The following is a 14392-nucleotide window of genomic DNA, read 5'->3' as shown; positions in this document are numbered from 1 at the left end:
GTGGGGAGCGGAGCTTCATTCCTGATGTTAGATAGCAGTTTACAGAGAGTTCAGAGTATGCTTCCTTCCCCCAGAACAATAAAACTACCATTTATTCACTCATTCACTGAGTTATAGGAATGTTGCTTCCATTCACTAGGGGACACACACACCTCCCCACTCCCCCACCCTGCTGCCGCCACCAGACCCACCTCTGGAGTGCTAGCATGGCCACGTGGCAGGCACGAGTCTAGGTGCATGGGATATATCAAGGAATAAAGCGACAAACACCTGTCATCATAGAACCGCCTTTCTGGGAAAGGGGGCGGCAAACTGACGGCATTTGTTGTTACTTACAATGGTAGAAAGAAGGGGAAAGTAGAGGCGGATAAGGAGGGTGGGGAATATAGGAGTGGGAGTGACATTTGAGCAAAGACATAAAAGATAAGAGGGAGCTGGCTTTATGGTTGCCTAGAGAAAGAAATGTTCTCGAGAGGTATAGGCATTGGAAGGCCTTGGTATTGAACATGTTTCTGATTGGTGCAAAAGTGCCAGGAAGGGGCTGGAGCAGTGAGGAAGAAGAGGCACGTGGCAGCGGGGGAGGGCATGGGGGCTTTCAGATGGTGACGAACCATAGAGTCCATTGTAAGGCTTTTGGCTTTTGTCTGCACAGGAGGAAGAGCCAGGTTTTGATTTCCTATTTGGTTAGCTCCCATAGGCAGCGCGTTGTAAACAGTATTTATTGTGTTGTTTTCCAGAGTCCTAAAAAGGGATACTACGGTTTCAAGTTTACATAACTTGCCCAGGCGGTTTAGTTGCAAGTGGAAGAACTTGTATTCCAATCTGGGCTTTATTACTGATAAAAAATACCCACGTCCCCAATCATTATGCCACGTAAGGCCAGTGCACAGGAAAGATGTTAAAGCTCTGTGGTCAGCAGCCACGGCTATTTGAACTGACAGCTAGAGCATAGTCCTTTGTATGTGGGGAGATTAACGGTCTGCTTCTCCCCTGCCCCGCCCGCTCCAGGTGGCTTAGACATGGACGCATTTCAGGACCGCGCCGACGGCCGCTCGGGGCCCGATGACAACGAGGAAGTCATGCGCGCGCTGCTCATTCACGAGAAGAAGACCCCGGCGGCGGCAGCGGGTTCCGTGGGGGCGGCCGCCCCCGTGAGCACGGCCGCCGGAAGCGACTCGGAGAGCGAGACCAGTGAGTCGGAGGATGAGTCCCCCGCGCGGCCGGCCGTGGCTGTGCACCACAGGGACGAGGATGAGGAGGACGATGAGTTCGAAGAGGTGGCAGATGACCCCACCGTCACAGTGGCCGGCCGGCCATTCTCGTACAGCGAAGTGAGCCAGCGGCCGGAGCTGGTGGCCCAGATGACGCCCGAGGAGAAGGAAGCCTACATAGCCATGGGCCAGCGCATGTTTGAGGACCTCTTCGAGTGAGCCTTCTGGCCCTGTCCGCCTTTCAAAAGGAAACTCCCCACCAGGAAGGGAACTGTTAACGTGGCTTCTTCTCTCTTGATGTAAAGCAGCTGCCCCCGAATCTTGTGCAAAAATAATAAAGGCAGAGAAAGTTTGTTTTTCATGCCAGACATTCCCCAAGATAAGCTGACTTGACAAAGCGTACCTTCCCTGTTTCCTGTGGCGGTGCACCTGACGGTTCTCCCTTCCTGTGTGATGTGCTGTTCTTTCTGAGACGCATAGAGGGGAAGTCACGGTGGTGACTTCTTCCTGTCTGCAGAAGTCTCCCATAGGTTATAGTAATTGTGCTTTGTTTGTAGTCTTTTTCATTGGTTTTACCAAGCATTCCTGTTATTGATGCCTATCCAAGCAGCTTGCTAATGGGCAAATCTTTGATAAGGGGAAAATAAACCGTAGCACTTCACAGTCCTCCACAATTGACGATGGAGCCAGTAGGCCTGGCGTTTTGGGGGAGGGGCAGAAGTATGTGCAGAGAGGGGTGGTGGGCCTGAATGTCCAGGATATCAAACCAAAGCTTTTGTCTTTAGAACTGACCCGACCTGTAGAGTCTAGTGTTTCCCTTAATGCCTTGGTTTGGTGTAGGTGATAGCAAACAAAGTGTGCTTGGTGAAGCCTCATGAGGAAATTGGGGGAAAACACTTGGATTTCAGCCCAAAGGAGTCCATGGAAAGGGGTGAAGGAAGGAGAGACTGGGAACGGTGCCTTTAGAGTTGCCCGAGTATGTGATGGAATCCCTTATATACAGCTGAGATTGGACTTCCCGGGCCTCCTTCTTCTACAGAACTCTTGCCAGTACTGTAACTTGTTTAATGAAGCTATTCTAGAAATTGACATAGAATAATTGATTACTCCCCTTTCTCTCTCTCTCTCTCTCTCTCTCTCTCTCTCTCTCTCTCTCTCTCTCTCTCAGCATCATTGGAAGTTTTCGCAAGGTCTCTCTTTAGATGCTCATCAGACTCTAAGAACACATCCAGTACATTGTTGAGCATTGTAACTTCAAGGAACATAGTTTATTTTGGGGATTCTGATAATGTAGTATGGTGTTAGTCCTTAAGGTAGAACTTACAAATAACACCTTTCTATAACAATTGTATTTTTTTTAACAATTGTATTTTTTGTAATATTTGCCCTTGAATTGTAATTTTTAAGTATTTATCATTTTATAGTACAAGTGTGATGTTAACATAACATATTAGAATAACTGAGCCTTGTATGAAGTGATGTTTTGTTTACCTGGGCTGTATTAATGACTTGAGTATTGACAATAAGCCTATTTTATGCTAATTGAAATTTGTTCATTTCTAAGCTCTGTTACATCTTGGAGCATAATTAAAATGAATACTTTTCCCATTTAAAAATGGTTTCAGATTTGTTTCTTGTACTAGTCATATTATTTAAGTTAATAGAAGCAATTTACGTGGTTTAAACTTTTGAATTTTCACAATTCTAGAAAGAAGTTCTGTTTAAATAAAATGATACATTGATACATGTTAATTTAAAGAATGTTGTAGGTAAACTCTAGGGGTACTTTTTCTCAATGAGTAAATGTTTCTCATTTTTTCCTTAAATCGTACTTCGCATATTCTGCTTCCTAAAACTACTGTTCTACTTCCATACCAGCCTCTCCGAGACTGGTGTAGATGAGTTTCGTGTGTCTGTGAGCTCCTGTTAGCACATGGACAGACTCACCCGGCTTTCTCCAGGCCTCACTGTTCAGCTAACCGCCCTTTATTCCTCTTTCTCTTTGGCCTCTAGCTGGTATTTGATGCTATCACCTGCCCTTCTCCCGGGAAGCTTTTTTGTTTCGTACCCCAGCTGCCCTGGTTCTCCGCTACCTCATTGGCTCCTCCTGCTCATTCTCCTTCAGACCTTATTGTCTCCTCTTGTGGGTGTTGGGGCCTTGTTAAGGGCTTAGGGCTTATTTTTGTTTTCCTGTGGAATTTTTGCGATGAGAATATGTCACAAGTGAAGACAAGAGCATAAATAAGGCTATACATCATAGCTATGTTTGAAAAAAATAGATACTTGCATAGTTGCACTGAATGTACAGTAATCAGGAATTAATTCAATGATTCCCCATGAAACTGCATAGCCAGAGGGTTGTTTCCTACCTCTGTGGGTCTGTGTAGGTAGGTACATGTGAGTCAAGTGCTTACTATGAGCCAGACATTCGTTTAGCTGTGTTATGTAATCCTTTATAGTAAACCCATAAGGTTTACTATATGAAGGGACTTTTTAAAGTTTGTGAAAATTGAATTAAAAAATGCTGTAATTTTCCCATGCACTTTGATGACCCCTCATAGGTAAGTTGTTAGGTGCCATTGAGTCGGTTCAACTTGTCCCACAGAACAAAACGTTGCCTAGCCCTGTGCCATCCTCTCAATTGTTGTATTTGGGTCCATTGTTGCAGCTAAATAATAGATACATATTCTGTTGATAATTGGGATTGGACATAATAGTGGTCTTAATGTATTACGGAAATATTTCATGTTAGAAAACTAAGTAAATGTTCAATGAATTTCATCTAGAAATTACCTGATAAAATGAAATGCACACTAATACAGTGGTTAAAGCAAACCTTTTTAATGTTAATGCTGGGGTTTTTAGATGTACTATTTTTTCCCCCTTCTTAATCTTGGGTTCATCATAACTTTAGACATCTCCAAATTTATACTCAAAATTGATAAGGAAATATAATATGTAAAATTGAGACATCCTCTTCATTTTTAATAGCATCTATAAAGTTACATCAAGGTCTGTTGAGGCATAACCGATAGGTTTATGTCTTTTGAATGACACAATAATTACTGAGGAAAGCCAGCCAGCGCCAGAAGGAGCAGCAGTGGGAGTCCCGCCCTGCCTTACAGGCTGTGATGACAACACGGCCGCCTGTGCCACATGCATCTCCCTGCTTTGGGTGAGTTGCCCTCTAATAAGGGACGGTCGGGAATTTGGTTTCTCTGTGAATAAAGCTGCCTATCTTACTATAACTTTTGTGGATGGAGGCTCTTAATTTGCTGGCTCCAGCTCTCTGCTTCTCCATCTCTCTTTTGTACCACCTGTACTCTCTAGAATCCACCATCAACACGCTTTCGTAGACGACCTTCGAGCCACAGCATTTAGGGCAGCATCCCGGGGTCGGAGCAGCGGGGACTAGAGAGGGTGTCGGTGAGAGAGGAGTGTTTGTCTCCACAGTGCCCGGTCGAGGAAAACCACTGGCTAGTATGCAGCCATGCTCTTGAGAGGCCCCTAGCTGTTCTCACAGATCGTGGGCCCCATAGAACCTCGCCTCCAAATCTTGCTGAACGTGCAGCTCCTGTTTTCTCACCAACCTTGCGCTCCAGGGGCCTTGGACCATTCTAAAGGCAGTAGGGAAAATTGTTTAGTGCTCTGCCTTAGTATTCCTGCCAAATAGTGTCTTGAAAGCATCCATCATATAAAACATGGAGTGTCTTCAATATAGTTTCCTTCAAGAGTCATCTCTTCACCTCTACAAGTTAACTGTATCTTTAAGAACTATTTTTCCTTTTCCACTGTATACTCTGCTAAAAGCAAGGCCATGAATAAACAACCCTGGCCCTATGTGATCCTAAGCTTTGTGTCTGGTAGAAAACAGCTTTCCAAAATTCTATGCTTTTATCCTCTGTTCTTGAATTTGAAGATTCTTTTCTATTTTGAAACTCCTTTCCCAAGAACATCTTAGGTAGAATTTAGTTGAATTGATGAAAAGAAAATACTCAATTTGGCAGGCTGTGGAAATCAGGAGACTAGGTTCTGGTTTACAAGGTGGCCCTGTTACCCGACGCAACCTTTCTAGACAAGATTTTTCAATGATTAAAAATGAGAGACTTGTGCTAAGATCACTTAGATTCCCTCTAGCCAGAATCTTTAGGCTTCAATTCAATCTTAAAATTGAATCCAACTAATAATAACCAAAACAACACTAATGTGCTATTGCAGATCAAACCAGGTAGAAGATATTTTAATTGAGGGGCTAGTGTGGACAGTAGGTTTAGGGATAAAGATGTATGAGGCCACACAGCATAAACAATAGCTAATTATGTTTCTTTTCCCTACCTCACTACAGTACTTTGTTCCTAGTCATCTAAAGAGGGAGAAATAATTGAATATTTCGTAATCCATTTTGGTACTCTTGGAGAGGATTAGACCCTGAATGGGTTCAAGATACAGAAGAGTGCTGTATTTTTCACCAGTTGGCTCTGTGGCTAGGTTCCCAGCCTGGACCCCTATAAAAAAATTATGTCCTCTCTTGTTCTCTTTATTCATGAATTTAAAAACCAAAAACAGAAATGACAACCCCAAAGTTTTTAGAGTTTTGAAATTGGCATAACGCCACTTTCTATGTTCTTTAGATCCCTAGCGTCCCCCCCCACCCCCACCCCTCACTCCCACCCCCCACTCCCACCCCTCACTCCCACCCCTCACTCCCACCCCCCACTCCCACCCCTCACTCCCACCCCTCACTCCCACCCCCCCCACCCCTCACTCCCACCCCTCACTCCCACCCCTCACTCCCACCCCTCACTCCCACCCCCCCCACCCCTCACTCCCACCCCTCACTCCCACCCCTCACTCCCCCCCCTCACTCCCACCCCTCACTCCCACCCCTCACTCCCACCCCCCACTCCCACCCCTCACTCCCACCCCTCACTCCCACCCCTCACTCCCACCCCAAGAGATTTCACACGTGTCATTAGCGAAGCTGCGCAGCTGTCACTTGTCAAAATTCACTGAAACTGCTCTGGATCTGTGGGAGATTTTCAAAAAGAGATTGGCACTACGGTAAATTTGCTGTCTGTTCTGTTGACTTTGTATATAAAAGAAACAAATGGGACAAGTTAATCTTCAAACGTGTAAAAACCAATATGAGTTGGAAAGGAGAAGGAATAATGAGATTTTACTTGTTTTGAAAATTAAATAATACTGCATTTCCTGTGGAAATTTATACAGCAAATTAAGTTCCTATTAACAATTTCTCTGCAAATTGTCAGTGGCATTGGTTCCATTGTTCACAATGTGCTGGTATTCTCATTTCCGTTCTGGCTATTCTGTTTCCGGTAATCTAGTTTTCCTGCCCCTGATAGGGACCGAATTATGTCCCCCAAAAGAATGTGTTGTAAAAACAAACTCCTATACCTGTAAATAAAATTCTGTTTGAAAGTAGCTCTTGTTATTGTCAGTGAGGCAGACTTCGTGTAGAGGTGTGTCTGAAGTCAATCTCTTTTGAGATGTAAAAGAGCATATAGAACAAGCACAATGGATGGATGTGTCGTATGTGTGGATTGGGATTTGAGTTGTCCTAGCCCCCAATAAAATGATTCTTAAAAAGAACAAGCAAGCAAACAAGTACAGATGTGGGGAAATAGACACCAGGCCACTCGAGAATCTGCAGGTAGCCAAGAACCAGAAGCTAAAAAGAGCCCAGGGCCACCCCGAGAGCTGCCTCTGAATTCATTCTTCTGGCCTCCTGAGTAGTAAGAGGATAGATCTGTTAGCTAAAGCCCCTCATGGTCAAAGTGGGCGATGGAGGCCGGAACCATCAAGGGATATACAAAAGATTATAATCTATTATAAACTCTGGGACACAAGGTTTTGTCAGGAGCGCTGAGTAGGTTTCCTTATTTTCTGAAAAGGGGGTGGTAGGCCAAATAAGTGTGGGAACCTATGCTATAGAGTAATTGTTGACTGGTCTCAGGTTTTTCAAAAGCACCATTATTCATAGGCGATAATCTTTTATTTTGTGACCCAATCTGTTATTTAGCTAACAGGTGATCTTGAGGAATAGTTTACATCTAAGACGTAAGGAGTACCTCAGGGCACATCTCAAGGAGTTTCCTAGGCTCAACTAGTCTGCAGTCTGGACTTGTTAAGAATTTGAGTTCTATTCCACACACTGGCCCCAATCAGCATGGTCAGTCGTAGCTGGGTACCATCTAGTGCTGGCCTTGGGGGTTGAGGCAAGTTTCTTTTCTCAGTAGGCTTTCCTTCTTTCTCTTTTGTTCTGGATGAGTAGAGACCAATAGTAGTATGCTTTGTGACTACTCCCAAACAAAATGTTTAGATGAGCTTCTGACCAGTGCATGGCTGCAGACATGTTCTCTGATTAGATACATGTTGTAATTTAAAAAATATATTTATATTAAATACTTTTATTGGGGCTCTTACATCTCCCATCACAATCCATACATTCATTGGTTGTGTGAAGCACATTTGTACTTATGCTGCCATCATCATTTTCAAAGCATTTTCTTTCTATTTGAGCCTTTGGTATCAGCCCCTCATTTTTACCCCACCTTTCCTCATAAACCCTTAATAAGTTATACATTATTATTTTTATATCTTACACCATCCTCTGTTACCCTTCCCCCACTTTTCTGCTGTTCGTCCCCCTGGAAGGGGGTTATATGTTGATCCTTGTGATCGATTCCCTATCCTGCATTTCCTGTGTTGCTGGCTCTTACCTGTAGCAGTGTGCTTGTTCTGGTCTAATCAGATTTGTAAGGTAGAATTGAGGTCATGACAGTGGTGGGGAGGGAAGCATTAAAGAACTAGAGGAAAGTTGTGTGTTTCATCTGTGCTATACTGTACCTTACATGTTGTAGTTTTTTTTTAGAAAACTCAAACCCATTGCCATTCCCTCCTGACTCACAGGGACTCTATAGGACAGAGTAGAACTGCCCCTGTGGGATTCCCAGACTAAATCTTCCCGGGAGTAGAAAGCTCCATCTTTCTTCCAGAGTGGCTGGTGGTTTCACACTGATGACCTTGTTGTGGTTAGCATGTTGACGAGTAATGGTCCAATCAAAATAGTTTCTCTCAAGGGAATTTGCTGGGCCAGTTAAAGAGGTCAGCTCAGAAGATGATTGTGATTGGTTTATGGAACCCCAAAGGGATAATTTTGGTCGATTTTCTCAAAGAACACAGGACAATCACAGGAGCTTATTAGAAGTCTTAAGAAAATTGAAAACTGTATTGGTGAGATAAGATCCAGGAAAGTTGGGCTGAAGACTTTTTTTTAACATCGTAACAATGCACCTGCTCATTCTTATAGGGTAGCCTGACTATCTTAGCATTAAAAAAAAATCATTTTACTGGGGGTTCATACAACTCTTTTAAAAAAAAATCATTTTATTCGGGGCTCCTATAACTCTTACCACAGTAACATCCATTGTGTCAGGCACATTTGTACATTTGTTGCCCTCATCATTCTTAAAACATTTGCTTTCTACTTGAGCCCTTGGAATCAGCTCCTCATTTTTCCCCTCCATCCCCGCCCCCTCCTCATTCATGAACTCTTGATAATTTATAAATTATTATTATTTTGTCATGTTTTATACTGTCCGACATCTCCCTTCACCCACTTTTCTGTTGTCCGTCCCCCAGTGAGGGGCTTATATGTAGATCCTTGTAATCAGTTCCCGCTTTCTACCCTACCTTCCCTGCCACCCTCCTGGTATCGCCATTCTCACCACTGGTCCTGAAGGGATCATCCGCCCTGGGTTCCTTGTATTTCCAGTTCCTATCTGTACCAGTGTTCATCTGATGTAGCAAGATTTGTAAGGTAGAATTGGGATCATGATGGTGGGTGGGAGGAAGCATTAGATAACTAGAGGAAACTTGTATGTTTCATCAGTGCTATATTGCACCCTGACTGACTTGTCTCTTCCCGGCAACCCTTCTGTAAGGGGATGTCCAGTTGCCTACAGATGGGCTTTGGGTCTCCACTCTGCACTCCCCCTCATTCACATTGATAGGATTTTTTTGTTCTTTGATACCTGATCCTATCAACACCTCGTGATCAAACAGGTTGGTGTGTTTCTTTCATGTGGGCTTTGTTGCTTCTCAGCTAGGTGGATGCTTATTTATCTTCAAGCCCTTAAGACCCCAGATGCTATATCTTTTCATAGCCGACACAATCAGCTGTCTTCACTGCATTTGTTTATGCACCCATTTGTCTTCAGTGATTGTGTCAGGAAGGTGAGCATCATGGAATGCCAGGTTAATAAAAGAAAGTATTCTTGCATTGAGGGAGTACTTGAGTAGAGGCCCAATGTCCATCTGCTACCTTAATTCTGGACCTATGCATATATGCAAACAGAGCTATTTCCCTATCATATATAAATATATTTACATTTGTACATGCCTTTATTTAGACCTCTATAAATGCCCTTTACTTCCTAGCTCTTTTTTCTCTTTCCTTTTACTGTCCTCTTGTTCCACTATCATGCACAGCCTTCATTTGGGTTTCAGTAATTCCTCTTGGTTACATTGTCCTTGATCAAGCTCTACCAGGCCTCCTACACCCTCATCGACATTGATTTTGGATCACTTGTTGTTCTCTTGTCCTTGGGTTTGTTAACATACATTTCCCTCCCCCCGCCCTGTCTCATCCTCTCCCATGTCCCCCAGGAACTGTGGGTCCCATTGTTTTCTCCCCCATATTGTTAATCTCGCCTATCATATCTGATAGACCTGCAGATATAATAATATGCACAATAACAAAACAGAGCAAAACAAAAAAACCAATGACCCAAAAGAAAGAAAAAAGAAAAGCCTATAAATAATTCAAGGTCTGTCATGTACATATGTAAATATATTTATGATTATGGGGGAAATAGACCTATGTGCATATATTTATAGGTTCAGTAGTAGGGTAGCAGGTGGACATTGGGTCTCCTTGCGCACACTCCCTCAATAAAATAGCACCTTGCTCAGCTAAACGGTCATTCCATGATAACCACCTTCTGGACATGATTGCTGAAGACAGACGTGTGCATAAGCAAACATGGTGAAGAAAGCTGATGGTGCCTGGCTATCAAAAATATATAGTGTCTGGGGTCTTAAAGGCTTGAAGGCAAACAAGCAGCATTTTAGCTCGGAAGCAACAAAGCCCACAGAGAAGAAGCATACAAGCCTGTGTGAACATGAGGTATTGAAGGGATCAGGTAGCAGACACCAAAGAACAAAAACCATTGTGTGATCACCTTCCCCACATAAATGCTGAAGACGAATGTGTGCATAAGTAAGTGTGGTGAAGAAGGCTGATGGTGCCAGGCTATTGAGAGATTTAGTGTCTAGGATCTTAAAGGCTTGAAGGCAAACAAGTGGCCATCTAGCTCGGAAACAACAAAGCCCACAGAGAAGAAACACACACACCTAAGTGAACACGAGATGTTGAAGGGATCAGGTAGCAGACACCAAAGAACAAAAACCAATGTGTGATCACCTTCCCCACATAAACGCTGAAGACGAATGTGTGCATAAGTAAGTGTGGTGAAGAAGGCTGATGGTGCCAGGCTATTGAGAGATTTAGTGTCTGGGGACTTAAAGGCTTGAAAGTAAATAAGCGGCCATCTAGCCCAGAAGCAACAAAGCCCACACGGAAGCAGCACATCAACCTGTGTGATCATGAAGGGCCGAGGGGACCAGGTTTCAAGCAACAAAGGCGGGGTGGGGGGGGAAATCATATCATTGTGAATGAGGGAGTGCATGATGGGGACCCAATGCCCATCTGTAGACAACTGGACATCCCTTGCCGAGGGGTAGTGGGGAGATGAGTCACTCAGGGTTCAGTGTAGCAACAATGAAATCCAAAACCTTCCTCTAGCTCTTAAATGCTTCCTCCCCACCAATTATCATGATCCCAATTCTACTTGAAAACCTGGTTAGACCAGAGGATGCACAGCGTTACAGTTGGGATCTGGAAACACGGGGAATCTAGGACAGATGACCCCCTCAGGACCAACAGTGAGAGTGGCAATACTGGGAGGGAAGGGGGTGTAGAAAGGGGGAACCGATATCGGGGATCTACGTATAACCTCCTCTCTGGGGGATGAACAACAGGAAAGTGGATGAAGGGAGACGCCGGGCAGTGTGAGATAAAATAAAATAATTATAAATTATTAAGGGTTCATGAGGGGGGAGGGAAAAAAGGAAAATGATCTGATTCCAGGAACCCAAGTGGAAGGTGAATTTTGAGAATGATGAGGGCAACGAATGTATAAGGGTGTTTTGCTCAACTGATATATGTATGGATTGTGATAAGAGTTGTATGAGCCCCAATAAGATGATTTATAAAAAAAATTTTAAAGAAAAATAAATAAATAGATATATGTTGATAGAAAAAACAAACAAACAAAATAGTTCAAGGTCTGTTTATTGACCTTTAATGTTTTCCACTCCAGTATGCTGTGGTGCCACACCCTGGCCCCAAAGTCTATTTTTGGTGTTCCCCGGGGACTTCATTGCTCTGCTCCCCAGTGTTGTTCTCCATAGCGCTATGAGTGAGTGAGGGATGTAGTGTCTCATAGTGGGGCCGGCTATATATATGGTCCTCTCTGTGTATTGGCTGCTCTGATCAGGCATATCATCCTTAGGGCTTGGTGGACCATGAAGTGCCCACACTCTCGTCCTCTCTTTTAATTTGCTCCCGTGTGCTCTGATCAGACATGTCCCTCTCCATGAGCTGTTCCTTTAGTGCTGTCCTCTGAAGTGATTCTTCTGCGGGGAGGTGAGGCTGTCCACGTATCATAGCATTGGGTTGGGAAACCATAACCCATCATTTATCTTAGACAAGCCATGCACATTTCACTCATATTTTGGTATTACCCTTTCTTTCATCAAAAATAACTAGTATCAAGAGGAAAAAAAGAGGACTTGATGCAAAGGGCTTAAGTGGAGAGCAAATGCTTGAAAATGACGAGGGCAAAGAATGTACAGATGTGCTGTATACAATTGATGTATGTATGGATTGTGATAAGAGTTGTATGAGTCCCTAATAAAATGTTTTTTAAAAATAACTAGTGTCTATTATCAAAAGAGTGATTTTCCCTCCCCAACATCCTTGTAATCACCAATGAATGGTGGTTTTATTTTTATAAAACATATTTGTCTTTTTGTGATTGACTTACTTCACTCAACTTACTCCAGATTCATTCACATTATAGAATGCTTTGAGGACTCATTATTTATCCTCTATGGCTGCAATGTATATATGTATCATAATTATTTAAGTGATTCATGGGCGGTTAGGTTGTTTCTGTCATTTTTCTCTTATGAAGAGTGCTGCAGTGAACAGAGATGTGCATATCTCTGTTCATCTCTTCTATTAGATCTTGAGTAAAATTGTTGAGTCATAGGGTAATTGCATTTATAATTTTATGAGGAAGCATCATACCATTTTTCACAGTAACTATAGCTCTGTACAATCCTACCAGCAGTGGATAGCAGTATAATCTCACCCATCCTTGTCCCTATTTGTTGTTTTTGTTTTGCTTTGCTTTTTTATCTGTCATGTTTAGCAGGTCTGACATATCTCAAATTGTTTTGATTTTAATATCTGTAATAACTGCTGATTTTGCTTATTAGTCCATGTGTTGCGGTGGAATCTATACTTCGAGCCCTAGTGTGTGATCTCCATCAGGAAGTGCTGCAAGTCCTCTTCCGTTTCCGCAAGCAAGAGTGTGTCATCTGCACGCAACACCTTTTCAATAGCTCTTCCTCCAGTCCCGACGCCACATTTGTCTTCGTAGTCCAGCTTCTCAGATTACTTGCTCATCCAGCAGACTGAACAAACATGGGGAAGACATATCCTGACATACCGTAGTATCCTATTTTAAACCATGCACTCTCTCTGTTCTGTCCTAGCAACTGCCTCTTAGTTTATTTACAGGTTTTTCATGAGCACAATTAAGTATTCTGGATTTTTTTTTCTTCATGTGCACACTAAAATGTTCATTGTAGCATTATTCACAGAGCAAAAAATATGGAAACAACCCCCAAAAATATGAAACAGTTCACAAATTTGTGGGTCATCCTTTCACTATCCATGCCAATCTTCTCTGTATCATTCCAATATTAGTGTGTGTGCTGCTGAAGTGAGCACTGCTCTGGAATTCTTGTTCTTCACAATGTTATCCATAATTTCTTAGGTTATGCTAACATCTCCATGTGTATGCGCCAACCATTAATGCTAAAGATGAAGACCCTGAAGATTCTTGCCAACATTGGCACTCTGAAATTGATCAAGCATGCCATCAAGGTGCATTGATAATCACCAGTGATAAGAATACACAAGGAAATGAAGAAGGATCAGTAGTTAGAAAATACAATTTTAGTGACAATAACTGCATCTGAGATTGCATGATAAGAATTTTGCAAGACCAATAACCTATTCATTGGAAACCCAATTTTTCAGTAACATAAATGGCAACCAGTCACAAGGATCTCACCAGATAGAATCCAGAGAAACCAAATTGACAACAGCTGCAGAGAGGGGTGACGGAGAAGTTCAATATCCGGGACAACAAGGCCAGTAACCATCTGGGGAAGTTAACATCTCTTCCTCAGTGTGCAATTACAAGTTGAAGCTGAAGGAAATTAAAACAAGTCCACAAGAGCTAAAGTCCTATCCTCATGAGCGTAGGTATTTAATTATTATGAGATCTTCTGATTTATCGTTGGTTTCTTTATCTTTAATTGGGTCCCATAAGGTTGTCTCTACATTTTCTTCCAAAGTATAGATACTTTTAGTTAGCTCTTTTATCCATTGTGTGTGTTTTTGTGTATGGTGTAAGGTATGGGTTTTGTTGCCTTTTTCTGCAAGTGCATATCCAATGTTGCCAGCACCATTTGTGGAAAGAGACTTTCTTTCCCATTAAGCAGACTTTGACCTTCACTCAACATTCAGTAGTCCATATATTGATGGATTTATTTGTGGGTTCTCAATTTATTCCCTGGTGTATGTACCAGGCTGTCTTGCTTATTTTAGTTGTAAAGATGTTTTGAGGTTGAAGAATAAGAGTCCACTTTGTTCAACTTCAATATTTCTTTGTTTATTCAAAAAATGTAAGTATTCCAATCAGGATTGCATTGTACCTATACATCACTTTGGGTAGTATTGA

The 14392-nt window shown here is 42.7% G+C and overlaps 1 protein-coding gene and 1 non-coding gene across 3 annotated transcripts in view; one reads left to right on the top strand and one right to left on the bottom strand.

Moving 5' to 3' along the window:
- GTF2E1 (general transcription factor IIE subunit 1) overlaps nucleotides 1–2880 on the top strand; it is a 51527-nt gene extending 48647 nt beyond the window's left edge. Inside the window, exon 5 of one of the 2 annotated variants that reach the window (XM_075556352.1) lies at nucleotides 1009–2880. In XM_075556352.1, the coding sequence (XP_075412467.1) occupies nucleotides 1009–1430 (422 nt within the window). In that variant the 3' untranslated portion in view covers nucleotides 1431–2880. The remainder of the gene's footprint in view (nucleotides 1–1008) is intronic. The other variant, XM_075556351.1, reaches the window with a different exon arrangement.
- Nucleotides 2881–13269: 10389 nt separating this feature from the next.
- Nucleotides 13270–13374, bottom strand: LOC142455734 (U6 spliceosomal RNA). Its single transcript, XR_012785876.1, has one exon. It is a non-coding gene; the product is annotated as a U6 spliceosomal RNA (small nuclear RNA).
- Nucleotides 13375–14392: the final 1018 nt, after the last annotated feature.

Source organism: Tenrec ecaudatus, chromosome 8 (genome assembly GCF_050624435.1).
Source record: "Tenrec ecaudatus isolate mTenEca1 chromosome 8, mTenEca1.hap1, whole genome shotgun sequence".
Classification (NCBI taxonomy): domain Eukaryota; kingdom Metazoa; phylum Chordata; class Mammalia; order Afrosoricida; family Tenrecidae; genus Tenrec; species Tenrec ecaudatus.
Note: the sequence above shows the minus strand (reverse complement) of the source record. Positions and strands in the feature narration are given on the sequence as shown.